This window comes from Acomys russatus, chromosome 29 (assembly GCF_903995435.1).
Source record: "Acomys russatus chromosome 29, mAcoRus1.1, whole genome shotgun sequence".
NCBI lineage: Eukaryota > Metazoa > Chordata > Mammalia > Rodentia > Muridae > Acomys > Acomys russatus.
Window position 1 is genome coordinate 20,649,645 of NC_067165.1, and position 14,566 is coordinate 20,664,210.

Consider the following 14,566-nt stretch of genomic DNA (forward strand, 5'->3'; position numbering starts at 1 on the left):
ATCCGGTTATGGGTGGGATTTCCAGATTTTGGCAATAGACTCAAGTTATGGTATAAAAATAACATTTAGTTTCTGTTTTCTTATTTTAGTCCTAAAGATCTTTTGTTATAAGACACCCCAGTTAAGAAATATTGAAACAAAAGAGACCTGACCATCAGGGGGAAAAGGAGCCAAGAATGAGAAATGCTATGAAAGTAACTCTAGACCTGGTGGGGGTGGGGGGAGGGAAAAGAGGAGGCTAAAGGGGAAAGGCCAAGGGCCAGTCATCTCAGCAGCTCGGAGACTCGTCAGTCTGAAAGTGCAAATGTCAATGGATTTTAACCATCTGGAGGTTGTGGTCTCTTTTTCTTTCTTTCTTTCTTTTTTTTAAAAGCTCATTGAATATGGAAGTCAATTCCGTCAAATGAAAAATAGCTGGCATTCTGGCTGGAGGCTTGCTGGCATTGGGATACCTCTTCCCTCCCTCCCTATCTCCTCTCCCACCCATACCCCATCCCACAAAGAAAGGTACAAAAGGTTGCAGTTCTGCAGCATTGCCGTTACAGGGAAGGCACTGGTTACCCACCAGCGGGCGGAAGGAAGACTGGGTCTTGTCACTTCAGAGCTAAGTGCCATAGTGCCTTAAGTGTTCCTAGGGGCTGGATATCCATCAGGGAAGAGGCATATGGGGTAGAACATATGGAGAGGAATAATGGAAGGGGGTGCAGCTGGGGAGGAGCGACCCAAACCATTAGCATTAAAAATCTTCCTACAAACTGGATTCTGAACCCATGAAAACATCTAGTATCCTAAAATATTGATCTGAGTCTGTTTTCATTTTTCTTCTTAAACAAATCTAGACCTTTTCTGATTAAGGCTCCTAAAAATTCCTTCCCTCCTCCCACCCACTTTCTCATCTAGAATATCAAACCCAAACATACCAGCCTTTGACCACAGGACTGCAGAGCTGACCTTAGCAAGCTGTCAAGCGTGAGTCTTTAGCACTGTGAGTCACATGAGGCAACTGTGTGTATGGTGGGCACTAGTGCTGCTCCTTTTGGTCCCCTGGGGTCAGGTGTAACAAGATGGGGAGAGGGGTAGAGGACATGAGGTTGCTATCAGAGATTTCTGGCTGGTAGTCTGTCTTGCTGGTCCTCTTCCCACCCTTAGATCCCCTCTGTAGATAGAAACAAGGCCTCCTACACACGTCCCGACCCCACCTCCCTCTTCCTTGCTTCTTCCAGATTCGGGTGGTACAGCTCCCAGGGCTTGGGAAGCTTTCTTCTATCCAGTGAGGTAACAGCGTTCTGCCTTCACGCGAAGTACATGGTGCGTAGAGTGTCCTGGTGAACCTGCACAGCTTTGGCCAGGGCCTGGGGGTCTCGCCCGTTGCTCTGCCCCGATATGTGGCTCCCCTCTCCACTGGAAAGAAAAAATATGAAAAAAAAAAGTCCTTCCTGGTGACCTGAACTGCTGCTAATTCCCTCACCCATCCCTACAGTGCCAATTCACATACCAAATTATGGAAAATGGTTTAGGTAGAGGAGCCCAAGGGCACTGAATTGGATAACACCCACTTCCTTCTACCAACAAAAAGTTGAAAGGGTCAGTACAAGAGGCTGAAGCAAAAGAAAACAGCCTTTACCTGTCATGCTCCTTGTCCACGAGGTGGTATCGTGCCCGGAAAGCCACCAAGCGGGCATAGTAGGCAGGTGCTGGGATAGAGACAGAACGTGTGCATCGTACGTAAGTGTGGCACAGCTGGTATGTCAAGATCTGGAGTTCATCTGCTGTGAAACGGTTGTCATCCCAAAGGACATAATAATGGGATGGTCGGCTGGTACCCTGGGAGAAAAAGATGGTAAGCGGCCCTGACCCGGTTGAGTGGACGGCTGCTGGCAAAAGAACATACTAAGAATGTGGTTAGGCTGCGTGACCATACCCCACCACCAATGAAGACACAGGCACAAAGTCACAAATATTATAAAGCAAGCCGGGCGTGGAGGCACACACGCCTTTAATCCCAGCACTCGGGAGGCAGAGGCGGGCAGATCACTGTGAGTTTGAGGCCAGCCTGGTCTACAACAAAGTGAGTCCAGGAGAGCCAAGGCTACACCGAGAAACCCTGTCTCAAAAAACAAACAAACAAACAAAAAAAAAAAAAAAAAAAAAAGGAAAGAAAAGGGGCAGGGAGGAACTAAAGCAACCTGCAAGTATACTGGGGGCTTACCAGCAGGAGTTCTGCTTTTAATACTCTCAGCTACAACAGACATATTCTAGATGCAGTAGGAATAACCAACTAATCCTTGACCCAGTAAAAACCCCAGGACAGGGCCCGGCTACCTGGATGCCTGCATGGCTGCACAGATAGAAGTCAAACTCAAACGGGTGGGTGATGTTGGTGTCCACAGTGGTCCCAGCTGGAATGTTACCACTCTTCCCAATCTGCAGAGACAAACACAGCCAAGATCCCAAGACCTGCCTGGCCCTCACTAGAGCCTTTAGTAGAGTCTACACTTACTCTCCCAGAATTCCAAAAACAAAGAAGTTTCTAAGGGGTGGGGGGAACAGCCAGGAGGGACGCACAGGAAAAAGAACTAAATTCCCAGACTTTATCTCAAGACTTCTCTCTCAAGGTACAAGAGACAGGATGAGTGTACCAGTGGCCTCAACACTTCCTCACTCACCCGCTCATTCTTGTCAGCACAAAAAAGGCGGGTGTGATGGCGTTTCTGCACCACAATGTAAGTGATCCCAGGCTGGTAGTCTTTCTCCAGTTTGATGCAGGCATCTCGAATGGCAAGCAGCTCGTAGTGCAGGATCTGGGCCCAGGATGGAGAAGGAGAAAAAGACAAATGCTCCCTTTTAATCCCAAGGCCTTACTGAACTAAAACATTACAACTTGTACATGGCTTTTTGCACATAAGCTTTATAAACTGATGCTCAACAACAGGAAATGAAAGGGCCTGACTCTCAGTTCATTTGATATTTTCCTGGGAAACCTCCACCAGGAGTCTTGGCATCAGAAGACAGTATCTATCTGGTCCCATTCAAAAAGAGACCTTACATTAAGATGACACAGAACTAGAAAGGTGTGGCAGTGCACACCTGTATCCCCATGCTGAGAGAGAGAGACAGAGACAGAGAGAGATACCAAAAATTACAGAGAAGACACTAAAAACCACAATGTCCAAATTTAAGTCAATTCTAAGATCACGGTTCTAAGAGTAGACAGAGCTGAAACATCAGAGAAGAATAGATTTATACATCTGCATTGGGTACAGAAGGGGATGAATTCAATTTAAAAAATAAACACACCACACCAGGATTATAGGAAAAATAGACACGCTACCATAGGCAATAGATACAGAAGGTCACAGAACAGGTAGAGCCTAGAATATAACAACGCAAAGCATGTGCCATGTATGCACACAACCCTGGGTTCAATCTCAAGGAACATTAACAGAAAAACAACAACAATAATAACTCTATAAACGGGGCATAATGGTGTAGACCTAGAACCCCAGCACTGAGGAGGTGGAAGAAGGGGAGGCCAGCCTGGGACACAAGGAAAAAATTACTTGTGTTGTGAGAATGATAGACACTGAAATTTGCTAAAACTAGACTTCAAGTCTTTAAACACCTCTTAAGTCTCATTTTTTACATCTATTAATTTTACTAAGAATCAAGTAAAATATAAAGACATAGGAGTCTTAGTGGAGTTGAATACCTGCTGATGGCTTAGTGAAACAGCTGACTTAACAGAAGGCTCTGTGAAGCTAGGCTACAGGCGACGTTCAGGTATGCTAGCACTTATGAGCCACTGGTCTAGCTGCAGATGGCGGCACACACCCTTAACTGGAGAGGAGACAGGGAATCTCTGTAAGCCGAGACCAGCCTGGTCTACATAGTGAGTCCAAGCCAGGCAGAACTACATGGTGAGAGCCTGTCCCCAAAAAAGGAAAGAGCCAGGTAGTGGCAGCGCACGCCTTTAATCTCAGCACTTGGGAGGCTGAGGCAGGCAGATCTCTGTGAGTCCAGGCCAGCCTGGTCTACAAAGAGAGTCCAGAATTGGCAGGGCTACACAGAGAAACCCTATCTCAAAAAACAAAAGCAAAAAACAAAACCAGCCTGGTGTAGTGGCGGCACACCTTTAATCCCAGCACTCGGGAGGCAGAGGCAGGTGGATCATTGTGAGTTCGAGGTCAGCCTGGTCTACAAAGGGAGTCCAGGACAGCCAAGGCTACAGAGAGAAACCCTGTCTCAAAAACAAAACAAAAAACAAAAACAAACCAGGAAAAGAACTACTGGTCTAAATAGTCTCAACACTAACTATGCAGGGGCACTGAGAACTGTGCGCTGAAGCAAAGGTACATAGATGCTTGCTACTCTACAACTCAGCGGAGATCCCTGGGCCTTTTCCTGTACCAATAGCTTTGAAAAAGTAGTCCTCTGGCCTCAAGCAGGAAAGGTACCAGCCACTGGGAACCGTACCTGGGGGAGCTGGCCCTCAGGTACCCCATCTCGGTAGAAGATGATGCGGGTGGGCTTGAAGCGGGTGGACTTGTAGAACTGGATGAGCAGCTCACGCACCATATAGGACAAGTCTTCGATGATCTCCTGCCGTGGGCGCTGCACACGCACAGTAGCACAGTAGCGGCTGGGGTGTGCATCCATGCTGCCTACCACCTATGAGCAAAAAGAGTGCGTCAGCCTCTGCAGTACCAGCTTCCTTTGCTGTGAAGGAATGGGTCTGAGGAAGGACCTGAGTGAGAATGCGGTACAGCTGCATGAGCTCACTCGCCATGTCCTAGAAAACCTAGATCAGGAGTCTTACATCAAAAGGCAGTACCTATTCGGGAAGAATAAGGGAGTAGGATCCAGTAAATACGGGTTTCAATCTGTTCTGCCACGCAGGCAGAATTTAATTATTTAATATGTGATGGGGATGTTTGCTTTCAGTGCCCTTGCAGGACACAGAAAGCACCCACACAGTCTATGCCCAGTAGAAGGACATGAGCCTGAAGAATGACCTTGAAAGCTGGGCGTGGTGGCGCACGCCTCTAATCCCAGCACTCAGGAGGCAGGTGGATGACTGTGAGTTTGAGGCCAGCCTGGTCTACAAAGCAAGTCTAAGACAGCCAAGGCTACCAGAGAAACTCTGTCTCGAAAAAACAAAACAAAACAAAACAAAAAAAGAATGACCTTGAACTCCTGGACCACATTCATGCAGCTGTATTTTATATTGTTTTTTTCCTTCATTTTCTGTCATATTAAGTGCCCTGGGGGCTGAGACTTACCTAGTTCAGTGATGAAATGCTTTCCTAGCAGAACAAGACTCACCCAGAGTAAAAGGTGAAGGGGGGGAAATTAAGTGGAGACAGCTAATCTACTAGATGGATCAATGGTCTAAGAAAGGCCAATCCTGTAATCAAGTAATACCCTTAAAAGAGATTTCAGAAAGGAGATACAGTCACTTCCTTACATCCCTCAAAACGGGAGGAGAAAAAAAGAAAACACAAATATAGGGAAAGAACAATTGATAGACAAAGCTTCGGGCCACAGGCTATACTCTCACTACTCCAAGCTCCCTTTCCTTCTCCCCTGACCCCTGAGCCCTGCCTCCAAAAGATAGGGCACAGAGTTAGGTTTCAGGATAGTGCAAGGTAAGAGCAGGGCTTAGGGATGGAACTCATGTGCACTCTTCCCCCCAGCCCCCGACAAAACAGGGTTTCTCTGTGTAGTCCTGGCTGTCCTGGACTCGCTTTGTAGACCAGGCTGGCCTTGAACTCACAGTGATCCACCTGCCTCTGCCTCCCTGAGGGCTGGGCCACCACACCCGGCTGCTTGTGCACTCTTTAGGACTCAGCGTTGAGAGGAACCACTCACTGCCGTGATCGATGGTTTCTTCCCGTCCCCGGCTGGGGGGTGTGTAACATCTGCTCCCAGGAAAATCACTGGCTGTTGAAAAACAGCAGAGCTGAACAAGGAGAGAAGACAAAACAGTGAGGAGCTAAACCTTCTCTGGCTGGCACCACCCAGCGCCCATTCTAATCTTCTCCCACTTCTGTTTCAGTCACTCTGCCTGGAAAGGGTTCTTGTCTCTTCACCAATCCCCGGCAGGGTACCTTGACAAGTGCGAGTGAGTAAGAATTCATACCGCTGGTGTGGGACGAGGATGTTGTTAATGCCGCCGAGTTTGACGTTGATCTTGAGGCAGAGGTTGGACAGGGTCTGAGGTGAGGTCTTGACCACGTTCTTCACCTGCACACACTGTGTTGCCATTCCCAAGAGTGTGTCTCCAACGCGTTTCACTTCAGCTTTGGGATGGGAGACACTGATTAGTGCATTTGGCACATCTGCTGAAGGTCTGTCTCGTAGATGTCACCTGCTATATGAAGGTCTAGGGAGTGCAAGGATGACTAGAAACAGAATGTTCCTGGTCCTTACTGTATCTAATACTAATCTTTAAAGTCATGAGAAATATAACATTGGTAAAACAGAACTACGCAAATGTGTAACGGCGGTAATACCCCAGTGAGCAGAGTGTCATGACTGAACTGGAACCTGGAAAGAAGGGGGCTCAGAGAGAGCATGCCACGCAGCGGGAAAACACGCAAAAATCTACCCCGAGGCAGATATGATAGCTCACACTTGTAACGCCAGCGATCGGGAGACCGAAGCAGGAAGAACATTACTTGTATGGAGGTCTCAACCACACAGCAAGAGTTTCAAAGCAAAACAACAACAAAAAGAACACGCAGCATTCTACCTGGAAACAGTAAGGTACTTTTGAGTCATTAGGAGCATGTTGTAAAAGAAAAAAAAGTTGACTGTTAGGGCTGATCCACAGAAGAGGACGGGAAACTTATTTAGACACTTAGACAGTTGAAGCACTGGAACGCAGTCAGCATGTGCTTAGCACCCGCGAGGGCCTGGGATCAGTCCCCAGCACACACAACAGCAGCTGAGTGCTCAAGAAATAGCTAAGAAACTCGCTTAAAGTCTCTGCGCATAAGGAAAATGAGCTTTTGTGCATTATTTTATTAATAATTTTCAGTCTAGTAAAATAATGGATTTCATTATGGTATTTTCACACATATACCTTGTTTATGGATTACTTCCAGGTCTGTAGTTTTCTTAACAGAAATAGATCATAAATTCTTTGAGTTTGAGTGCAGTGAGGATACAACAAGGCAAATGGGCATGGTAGGTGGAAGGTTGTTTATTTTTTATTTTTTGCCAAGTGCAAATTTGTGCAATACTGAAGACAAGTAGTAATTGAAGGCTGTTATGGGGCCACTAATAAAGATGGAGTTCAAAGAGAAAGAGGGTTTTAGATGCTCGTAGGGGTGAGGAGCTGGAAGTCAGCGGTCGGGCTGCATCTGAATCTTGAAAACCCAGCATTAGCACAACAAGGCAAAGAAGACGAGTCTGCCAAAGAGGCAAGTTCAGCGCGGCTAGGAGGAAGACCAAGACAGTTAAAGAAGAAGCAAATAATCTCTTTACAGATAAATTATTAATGTGCAATGTGGGAAAATTAAAGGAACTGTAAAATAGTATCTTAAAGCTGGACATGGAGATATCTATCTATCTATCTATCTATCTATCTATCTATCTATCTATCTTATCTATCTGTCTATCTATCTTCCCCCACAAAGGCTAAGTCAGGTCTCAAAACAAACAAACCCTACCAAAAATAAAAAGGAAAAAGAAAAGAGGAGGGCTGGAGAGATGGCTCAATGGTTAAGAGCGCTGCCTGCGCTTCCAGAGGTCCTGAGTTCAATTCCCAGCAACCACATGGTGGCTCACAACCATCTAATGTAATCTGATACCCTCTTCTGCAGATAAAGCACTCATATGCAATAAATAAAATAAATAAATAAATAAAAAAGAAAGAAAAGAGGAGAGACATGAGTAAGCCACAGAATGAAGACACTGTGTGATTCAAACATATATTCAGTTCAGAAATTATGAAGAATATCTATAAATCAATAAGTAAAAGGCAGCTAAGCAAATAAAAAATGTCGTGTACAAACCAGGTAGCCAAACATAAAAGACAGAAATATCCAGAACCACCGATGGTGTAGTAAAGTCTAATACATTTAAAACCCATTCCTAGATCATCTCCACACAAATAGGCACAAATGCTCAGAAGACAGACACAAGCATTATTTATAAAAGCTAGAAACTAGAAACAATCCAACAGCAGAATGAAGCCAAGCATAAAGTCTGATGTGTTCACGCAATGGAAACACATAAGAAATTACAGCAGTATACAATATGGGTGAATCTCACAAGCAGAATGTTAAATAAAAGCCAGCAGATTAAAAACAAAAACAGTGTAATTGCATTTGTATAAAGTCCAAAAACAGGCAAAACTGATCTGTAACGTTTTGGATGAAAACAGTGGTCACCAATTGAGGGAGAGGGTTGTAGTCGGGACCCCAGTGGTAGCTATGTTCTACTCGGTACACGAGGATCACTGTGGTACTTTGTGGGGGAAACATCATTAGCCCGAATACTTAAGGTTTACTTATGGGGCTGGAGAGATAGCTCAGCAGTTAAGAGCACTGGATGCTCTTCCAGAGGACCTAAGTTTGATTCCCAGCACCCACATGGCAGCTCACAACCATCTGTAACTCTAGTTCCAGGGGATCTGACACTTTGTTCTTACTCTCCGAGGCACCAGGCATGCACACAGTGTACAGGCATATACGCAGGCAAAGCACTCATGCACATAAAATTAAGTTAAAAATTTTAAAGGCTTTGCTGGGCGTGGTGGTGTATGCCTGTCATCCCAGCACCCGGGAGGCAGAAGCAGGTGGATCACTGTGAGTTTGAGGCCAGCCTGGTCTACAAAGCGGGTCCAAGACAGCCAAGACTACAAGAGAAACCCAATCTCGAAAAATATCCCTAAAAGATTTATTTATACATTAAAATTAGTAAGTTTATAGTTTTTTAAAAGCTAATAGTATCTATCAATCTAGTAGAGAAGAAAGGAGCTATGTGAACATCACAGGGATATTGTCATTTTTACCCCGTCTCCCAGGGAGAGGCAGAAAAAAAAAAAACCCCATCTTTTTCTTTTTCTGCCGCCTAAAGGAAATATGAATTATAATCAACTTCACTCTATAAGGAATTACTGATGTCATCAGTGAAAGATTCTACTTTCAGTGTGTGTCAGAGAGCACAGTTAGAACTATTTCATGCTCAAAATAAATCAATCAGCCAGGGGGCTGGGGGTGGCGCACGCCTTTAATCCCAGCATTCGGGAGGCAGAGGCAGGCAGATCTCTGAGTTTGAGGCCAGCCTGGTCTACAGAGAGAATTCCAGAACAGCCAGGGCTGAAATTCTGTCTCAAAAACAAACAAACAAACAAAAAATAATCAAGGCATCAAGTGACTAGATTTCTAATAAACTAAAGGAATCCAAAAGAGACACAGTGGGGCTGGAAAGATAATCTAAGGGTTGAGAGGACTTGCTGCTCTTACAGAGAACCTAAGCTTGGCTCTAGCACCCATGTTGGGCAGCTAGAACTATGTGTTCCAGCTCCAGGGGACCTGGCATGCTCTTCTGTACTCACATGCTCATTAATACATATACACAAACTTTCAAATGAGATTTTTTTGGGGGGGGGTTTCCAGAAAGGGCATCTCTGTGTAGCCTTGTCTGTCCTGAAACTCAATCTGTAGACCAGGGTGGCCTTGAACTCGTAGAGATCCATCTGCTTCTGCCTTCTCTGCTTTAATACTCTGCTGGGATTAAAGGCGTTTGCCACCACTACCTGGCTTAAAATAAATCTTAAAAAAAGAAAAAAGAAAGCAGGAATGATAACATATGCCTTTAATCCCAGTATTTTGGGGGCAGAGGCAGACAGATCTTTCAATGAAAAGCTTTAGTAATTTGTAGCCTATTCAAAGCTGCATAATGAGACTTTGTCTCAAACATACAAACAAAAACAAAACACAGAAAGGTTATACTTATCCTCTAGGAATAATTTAAGTTAGGTTTTGAAAGGTAGATAAAATTTTAAGGGTAAGAATGGCAAAAAGAATATTCAGACATTCCAAGTAAAGGGAAAACGTGAGTAAAACCCAATCAGAGAGTAGAAAGCACACACCGAAGAAGCATTTAAAGTTCTTAATCTGCTGGTTACAGCTTTTTATACAATCAGCTTGTGAAGTTCAGAGAGTTTGGTAATCTGCCCACATTGGTTGACTGGGTTCAGCACAAGTGATTTTGTAGTAGGCTTGTTAAGTGAACAATTCAGGACAATATCAGGCCCTAAAAGCCCTTTATGCAGTACTGACTGAAGATCAGGCAAGTTTTGGGATTTTGTTGTTTTAAAAAAAACTTTGATCTATACACAGATTTGAGGGGCTGGTGACAGCTCAGGAGGGTGGACAGGGGAAATGCTTTCCTAATTCTCTCTCTCTCTCTCACACACACACACACACACACACACTGTGGCACAAGTACATGTAGATGTGCGTGCGCACATGAGACACTAAAAAAACTCCTTGAAGGCCAGGTATGGTGTCACACGCCTTTAATCCCAGAACTTGGGAGGCAGAGGCAGGAGGATCTCTGGGAGTTCGAGGCCAGCCTGGTCTACAGAGTGAGTCCAAGACAGCCAAGGCCACACAGAGAAACCCTGTCTTGAAAAACCAAAAAATATTTTTTTTGAGACGGTCAGAAGAAATGATCAATGAACCTGCAGAAGAAGGGAGGAGAAATGGAGAAACTGCAAGGGCTGGTGTGAAGATTACAGCACTGTATTACAGTACCAGGTAACGGCCAAAGCGACCAAAACAAGTGAGAACACCAACAGAAAACAGGTAAGGGGAAGAGGACCGAAAATCTGAGAATACCAGTCATTCCTGGTAATGCCAGAAACAGATGGAAAATGCCTCCAGAAGTCAAGGTTAGAACAGAAACAGGGCCTCAATCCCAGAGGAAAGCAGACAAGGAAAAGGCTAAGGAGTAAGTTGCTGTTGCGAACTGTAGACATAAGGTTATTATGCAGTTTAAATTCTGATTTACTGTCTAAATGTTGTATAAACTCTGCTCCCCAATTGTTCCCCTGATATGTCAATAAAGCAGCTTACAGCCAGTTGATGAGCAGAAGAGAGAATAGGGTGGGACTTCCTGCCAGCCACGGGAGGAGGAGTTAGGAGAGGAAGTAGGGGATGCCAAGGGTAGAGGTCCAAGGAAGATGAAGAGGAAGCTGGAGCCAAGGAAAGCTACCAAGTTCAAGCATGGCTGGGATATTTGCTGGGAGTAAGGCAAAATAATGAAGAGGGTTAAGAGCAGACTTAAACTGCTCAAGATTGTGTTGTGAAGCTTTGTATTATAAAAGAGTCTCAACTATTTGTGTGATGGCCAGGTTAACAAATGAGCTAAGAGAAACAAATACTGTTTTATATAAAATTAACTTCAACAGCATACCTGTGCATACAGAATAGTAAAAAAAAAAAAAAACCCTCATAGAAGAAAGAAAGCAAGAGAAAGAAATGCTTGAGGACATTGTAAAATTGTTTCAATGCTTTAGGACACTTAATCTGAAGATGTTTAAGTTGAGAGATATGATGTCCAAAGATACCCAAACTGGATGGGAAAAACAGAGAAGTAGGGTAAAGGGACAGTAAAAATAGAGACAGGGTTTCTCTGTGTAGCCTTGACTGTCCTGGACTCGCTCTGTAGACCAGGCTGGCCTCAAACTCACAGTGATCTGCATGCCTCTGCCTCCTGAGTGCTGGGATTAAAGGCACGTGTCACCATGCCCAACTTGGGACAGTACAATTTCTGAAGCAGGCAGAGATAAGGGAGGAAAATAGTCAGAAACTTACAGTCATTTGTAAAATAAAAATGAGGAAACAGGGAGAAATGTTGCAAAAAGTCCACACTACTTAGCAGAAACACCTCAGCTTAAGCTCAAAACATCCTCAAAAGTAACACACTCCCAAACGACAGCCATCTGGCCTGACCCATCTCAGTATCCAGCTACCTCAGGCTGTCAGAGTGACCCTGTTACAGGGGATCCTGGGAAATGTGACAGAACGTGAACAGGTGAACAAAATTGAATGACTCAATAGCTCAGACAGAATATTTCTCTGATTTAAAAACACAAACAAACCATTGACGTCAACGAACATCTTTGGCAAAAGCCAAACATCTCCACTGACTGCGCCCTAAGAGCCCCTAGAGGCTACCGTGAAGCAGATCCTATCATTATTATCACTGTCCCAGGAGAACTGTACCATACACAGGCGTCTTCCCTGGCAGGATGACGATAATGAGCTGCAGGCCTGAGTAGGTGTTCTTGAGATGCCGGAACATGGGCTCCACGCTGTCCGCCCCCTGCGCATATTTGCAGAAGCATGGTTGGCCTTGGATGGGCATCCCTGCGTCCTTGGAAATCTTCCGCAGCTGGTCCGTGAAGTTCCTGTAGCACACACACGGTCAGGGAAGGATGGAATAAATCTCACTGAATTTGATAAGCCAGATGCCTCACCCTGGGTGTTCAACCCTGGGAGATGCTAACATGAATGACCCAGAGCTGATATAAAAAGTAGAATCAAAGAAGACACAGCTTGCTCAACTAAAGAGAATACTGCGAGAGCTGAAAAGAGCCTAGACAAGGGACTTGTGGGAGTTCTCAGGACTCTCGCCTTTTTCTCTTTGTCTGAATGAGACCTGTGAATACCTATACTAGACTGCATGTCCAAATGGGAAAAAACCAAGCAGAGGCCTAAGGGTAAGGTCTACCAGTGACGTAAGCACAGCAGGGACTCAGGGAGGAACTCGGGCTTCTCGTTTCCTATTGGCTCAGCAAAGCAGAGGCCAATTGTAAGCGAGTTTATTTCCTCTCACTTTAGGTTCTGTCCTGAGAAAGGCAACAGAGTTGGAAAAGTGGGTGGGTACAGTAAAGACAATCAAGCTACCACAAATATACAAAAATGGGTGGCAAACAATTTAATTTCTAAAAAAAAAATCTCATTTTAAGTAAACTCAGTCAGCAGTGAGCAGTGAAGTGCATGTCTAGCATGTACAGGCCTTGGATTCACGCTCAGTCTGAAAAACTTAATCAGTAAAAGCAGTAATTTGCAAAGAGAACAGAAATGAAAGTTTCAAAAATATATACCACTAAACATATCAGTGACAGCTCAGGAAGTATTTTTTCACATATTTAAAAAAATTGGTAAGGTAAGACAGTGTGTCTTATGCAAATTTAAAATAAAAAATACATCAACAAAAAACTAGATGAAAAGATGACAATACACTCCAGCAATCACAGTAGAAGAAAAGAACTGAAGTAGAATGCAGGACAGCAAAGAATGTCAATTTTATTAAAAAATTCTTTTTTTTTTTTAAAGAATGACGTAAATATAATAAAACTCTGAATGTTAACTATATGGGTGTGGACAATATTATTATTATTGTGCTGGCTAGCTTTTCATCAACTTAACAAAAAGCTAGAGCCATTTGAGAGGAGGGATCCTCAGTTAAGAAAAATGCCTCTGGGCTAGAGAGATGGCTCAGAGGTTAAGGAGCACTGGCTGCTATTCTAAAGGGCCTGAGTTCAATTCCCAGCAACCACATGGCAGCTCACAACCATCTATAATGTGATCTGGTGCCCTTTCTGGCCTGCAAGTGTTACATGCAGGCAGAACACTGTATACATAAGAAATAAATCTTTTTTTTTTTAGGAAAAATAAAGAGTTTTTTTTTTTAAAAAGAAGAAAAATGTCTAGGTACGATTCATCTGCATTTCCTTGGGTAGGTAGGTGGTCCTCTGGTGCATAAGCAAGCAGGCTGAGCAAGTGAAAAGGAGGAAGCCAGTAAGACACACTCCTCAATAGCTTCTGCATCAGTTCCTGCGCCCCGGCTCCTGCCTTGAGTTCCTGTCCTGATGTCCCACAGTAACGGACTGTGATATGGAACCGTAGACAAAATAAACCCTTTCTTCCCCAAGTTGTCTGTGGCCATAGAGTTTTTATCACTGCAACAGAAACCCTAACTAAGACTATTATTTTTGTTTTTGTTTTGGTTGGTTGGTTCGGATTTTTTTGGTTTTTTGAGACAGGGTTTCTCTATGTAGCCTTGGCTGTCCTGGACTCACTCTGTAGACCAGGCTGGCCTCGAACTCACAGAGATCCGTCTGCCTCTGGGCTAGAGAGATGGCTCAGAGGTTAAGGAGCACTGGCTGTTCTTCCTGAGTCCTGGGATTAAAGGCGTGCGCCACTATGTTCGGCTTATTTTGGATTTTTCGGGACAGGGTTTCACTATGCAGACCTAGTTGGCCTGGAATTCATTGTATGTAGTCCCAATAGCCTCAAACATGAGTCAATTTCCACATTTTGAGTGCTGAAATTATAGGCATGAGATTACATACTGGCAAGAGGTATCAGTCTAGCTATATTATTAAAAGCTATACATTTTATTTTTAAAGTCTTTATAAAAAATAATTTATTACTCTTTTATGTGCATTGGTGTTTTGCATGTATGTGTGAGAGTGTTGGTCCCCTGGAACTGGAGTTACAGAAGTTGTAGGTGCTGGGAATTGAACCTGGGTCCTCTGAAA

The 14,566-nt window shown here is 44.2% G+C and overlaps 1 protein-coding gene across 4 annotated transcripts in view; it reads right to left on the minus strand.

The window, feature by feature from the left end:
- Positions 1-239: 239 nt before the first annotated feature.
- The window catches only part of LOC127211971 (protein argonaute-1), a 34,175-nt gene continuing 19,848 nt past the window's right edge, over positions 240-14,566 (minus strand). For all 4 annotated transcript variants that reach the window (XM_051172057.1, XM_051172058.1, XM_051172061.1 and 1 more), the window contains 8 exons: positions 12,243-12,427; positions 6,140-6,299; positions 5,869-5,959; positions 4,474-4,668; positions 2,667-2,801; positions 2,323-2,424; positions 1,625-1,824; positions 240-1,401 (listed from right to left, as the gene is read on the minus strand). In XM_051172057.1, the coding sequence (XP_051028014.1) occupies positions 1,293-1,401; positions 1,625-1,824; positions 2,323-2,424; positions 2,667-2,801; positions 4,474-4,668; positions 5,869-5,959; positions 6,140-6,299; positions 12,243-12,427 (1,177 nt within the window). In that variant the 3' untranslated portion in view covers positions 240-1,292. The remainder of the gene's footprint in view (positions 1,402-1,624; positions 1,825-2,322; positions 2,425-2,666; positions 2,802-4,473; positions 4,669-5,868; positions 5,960-6,139; positions 6,300-12,242; positions 12,428-14,566) is intronic.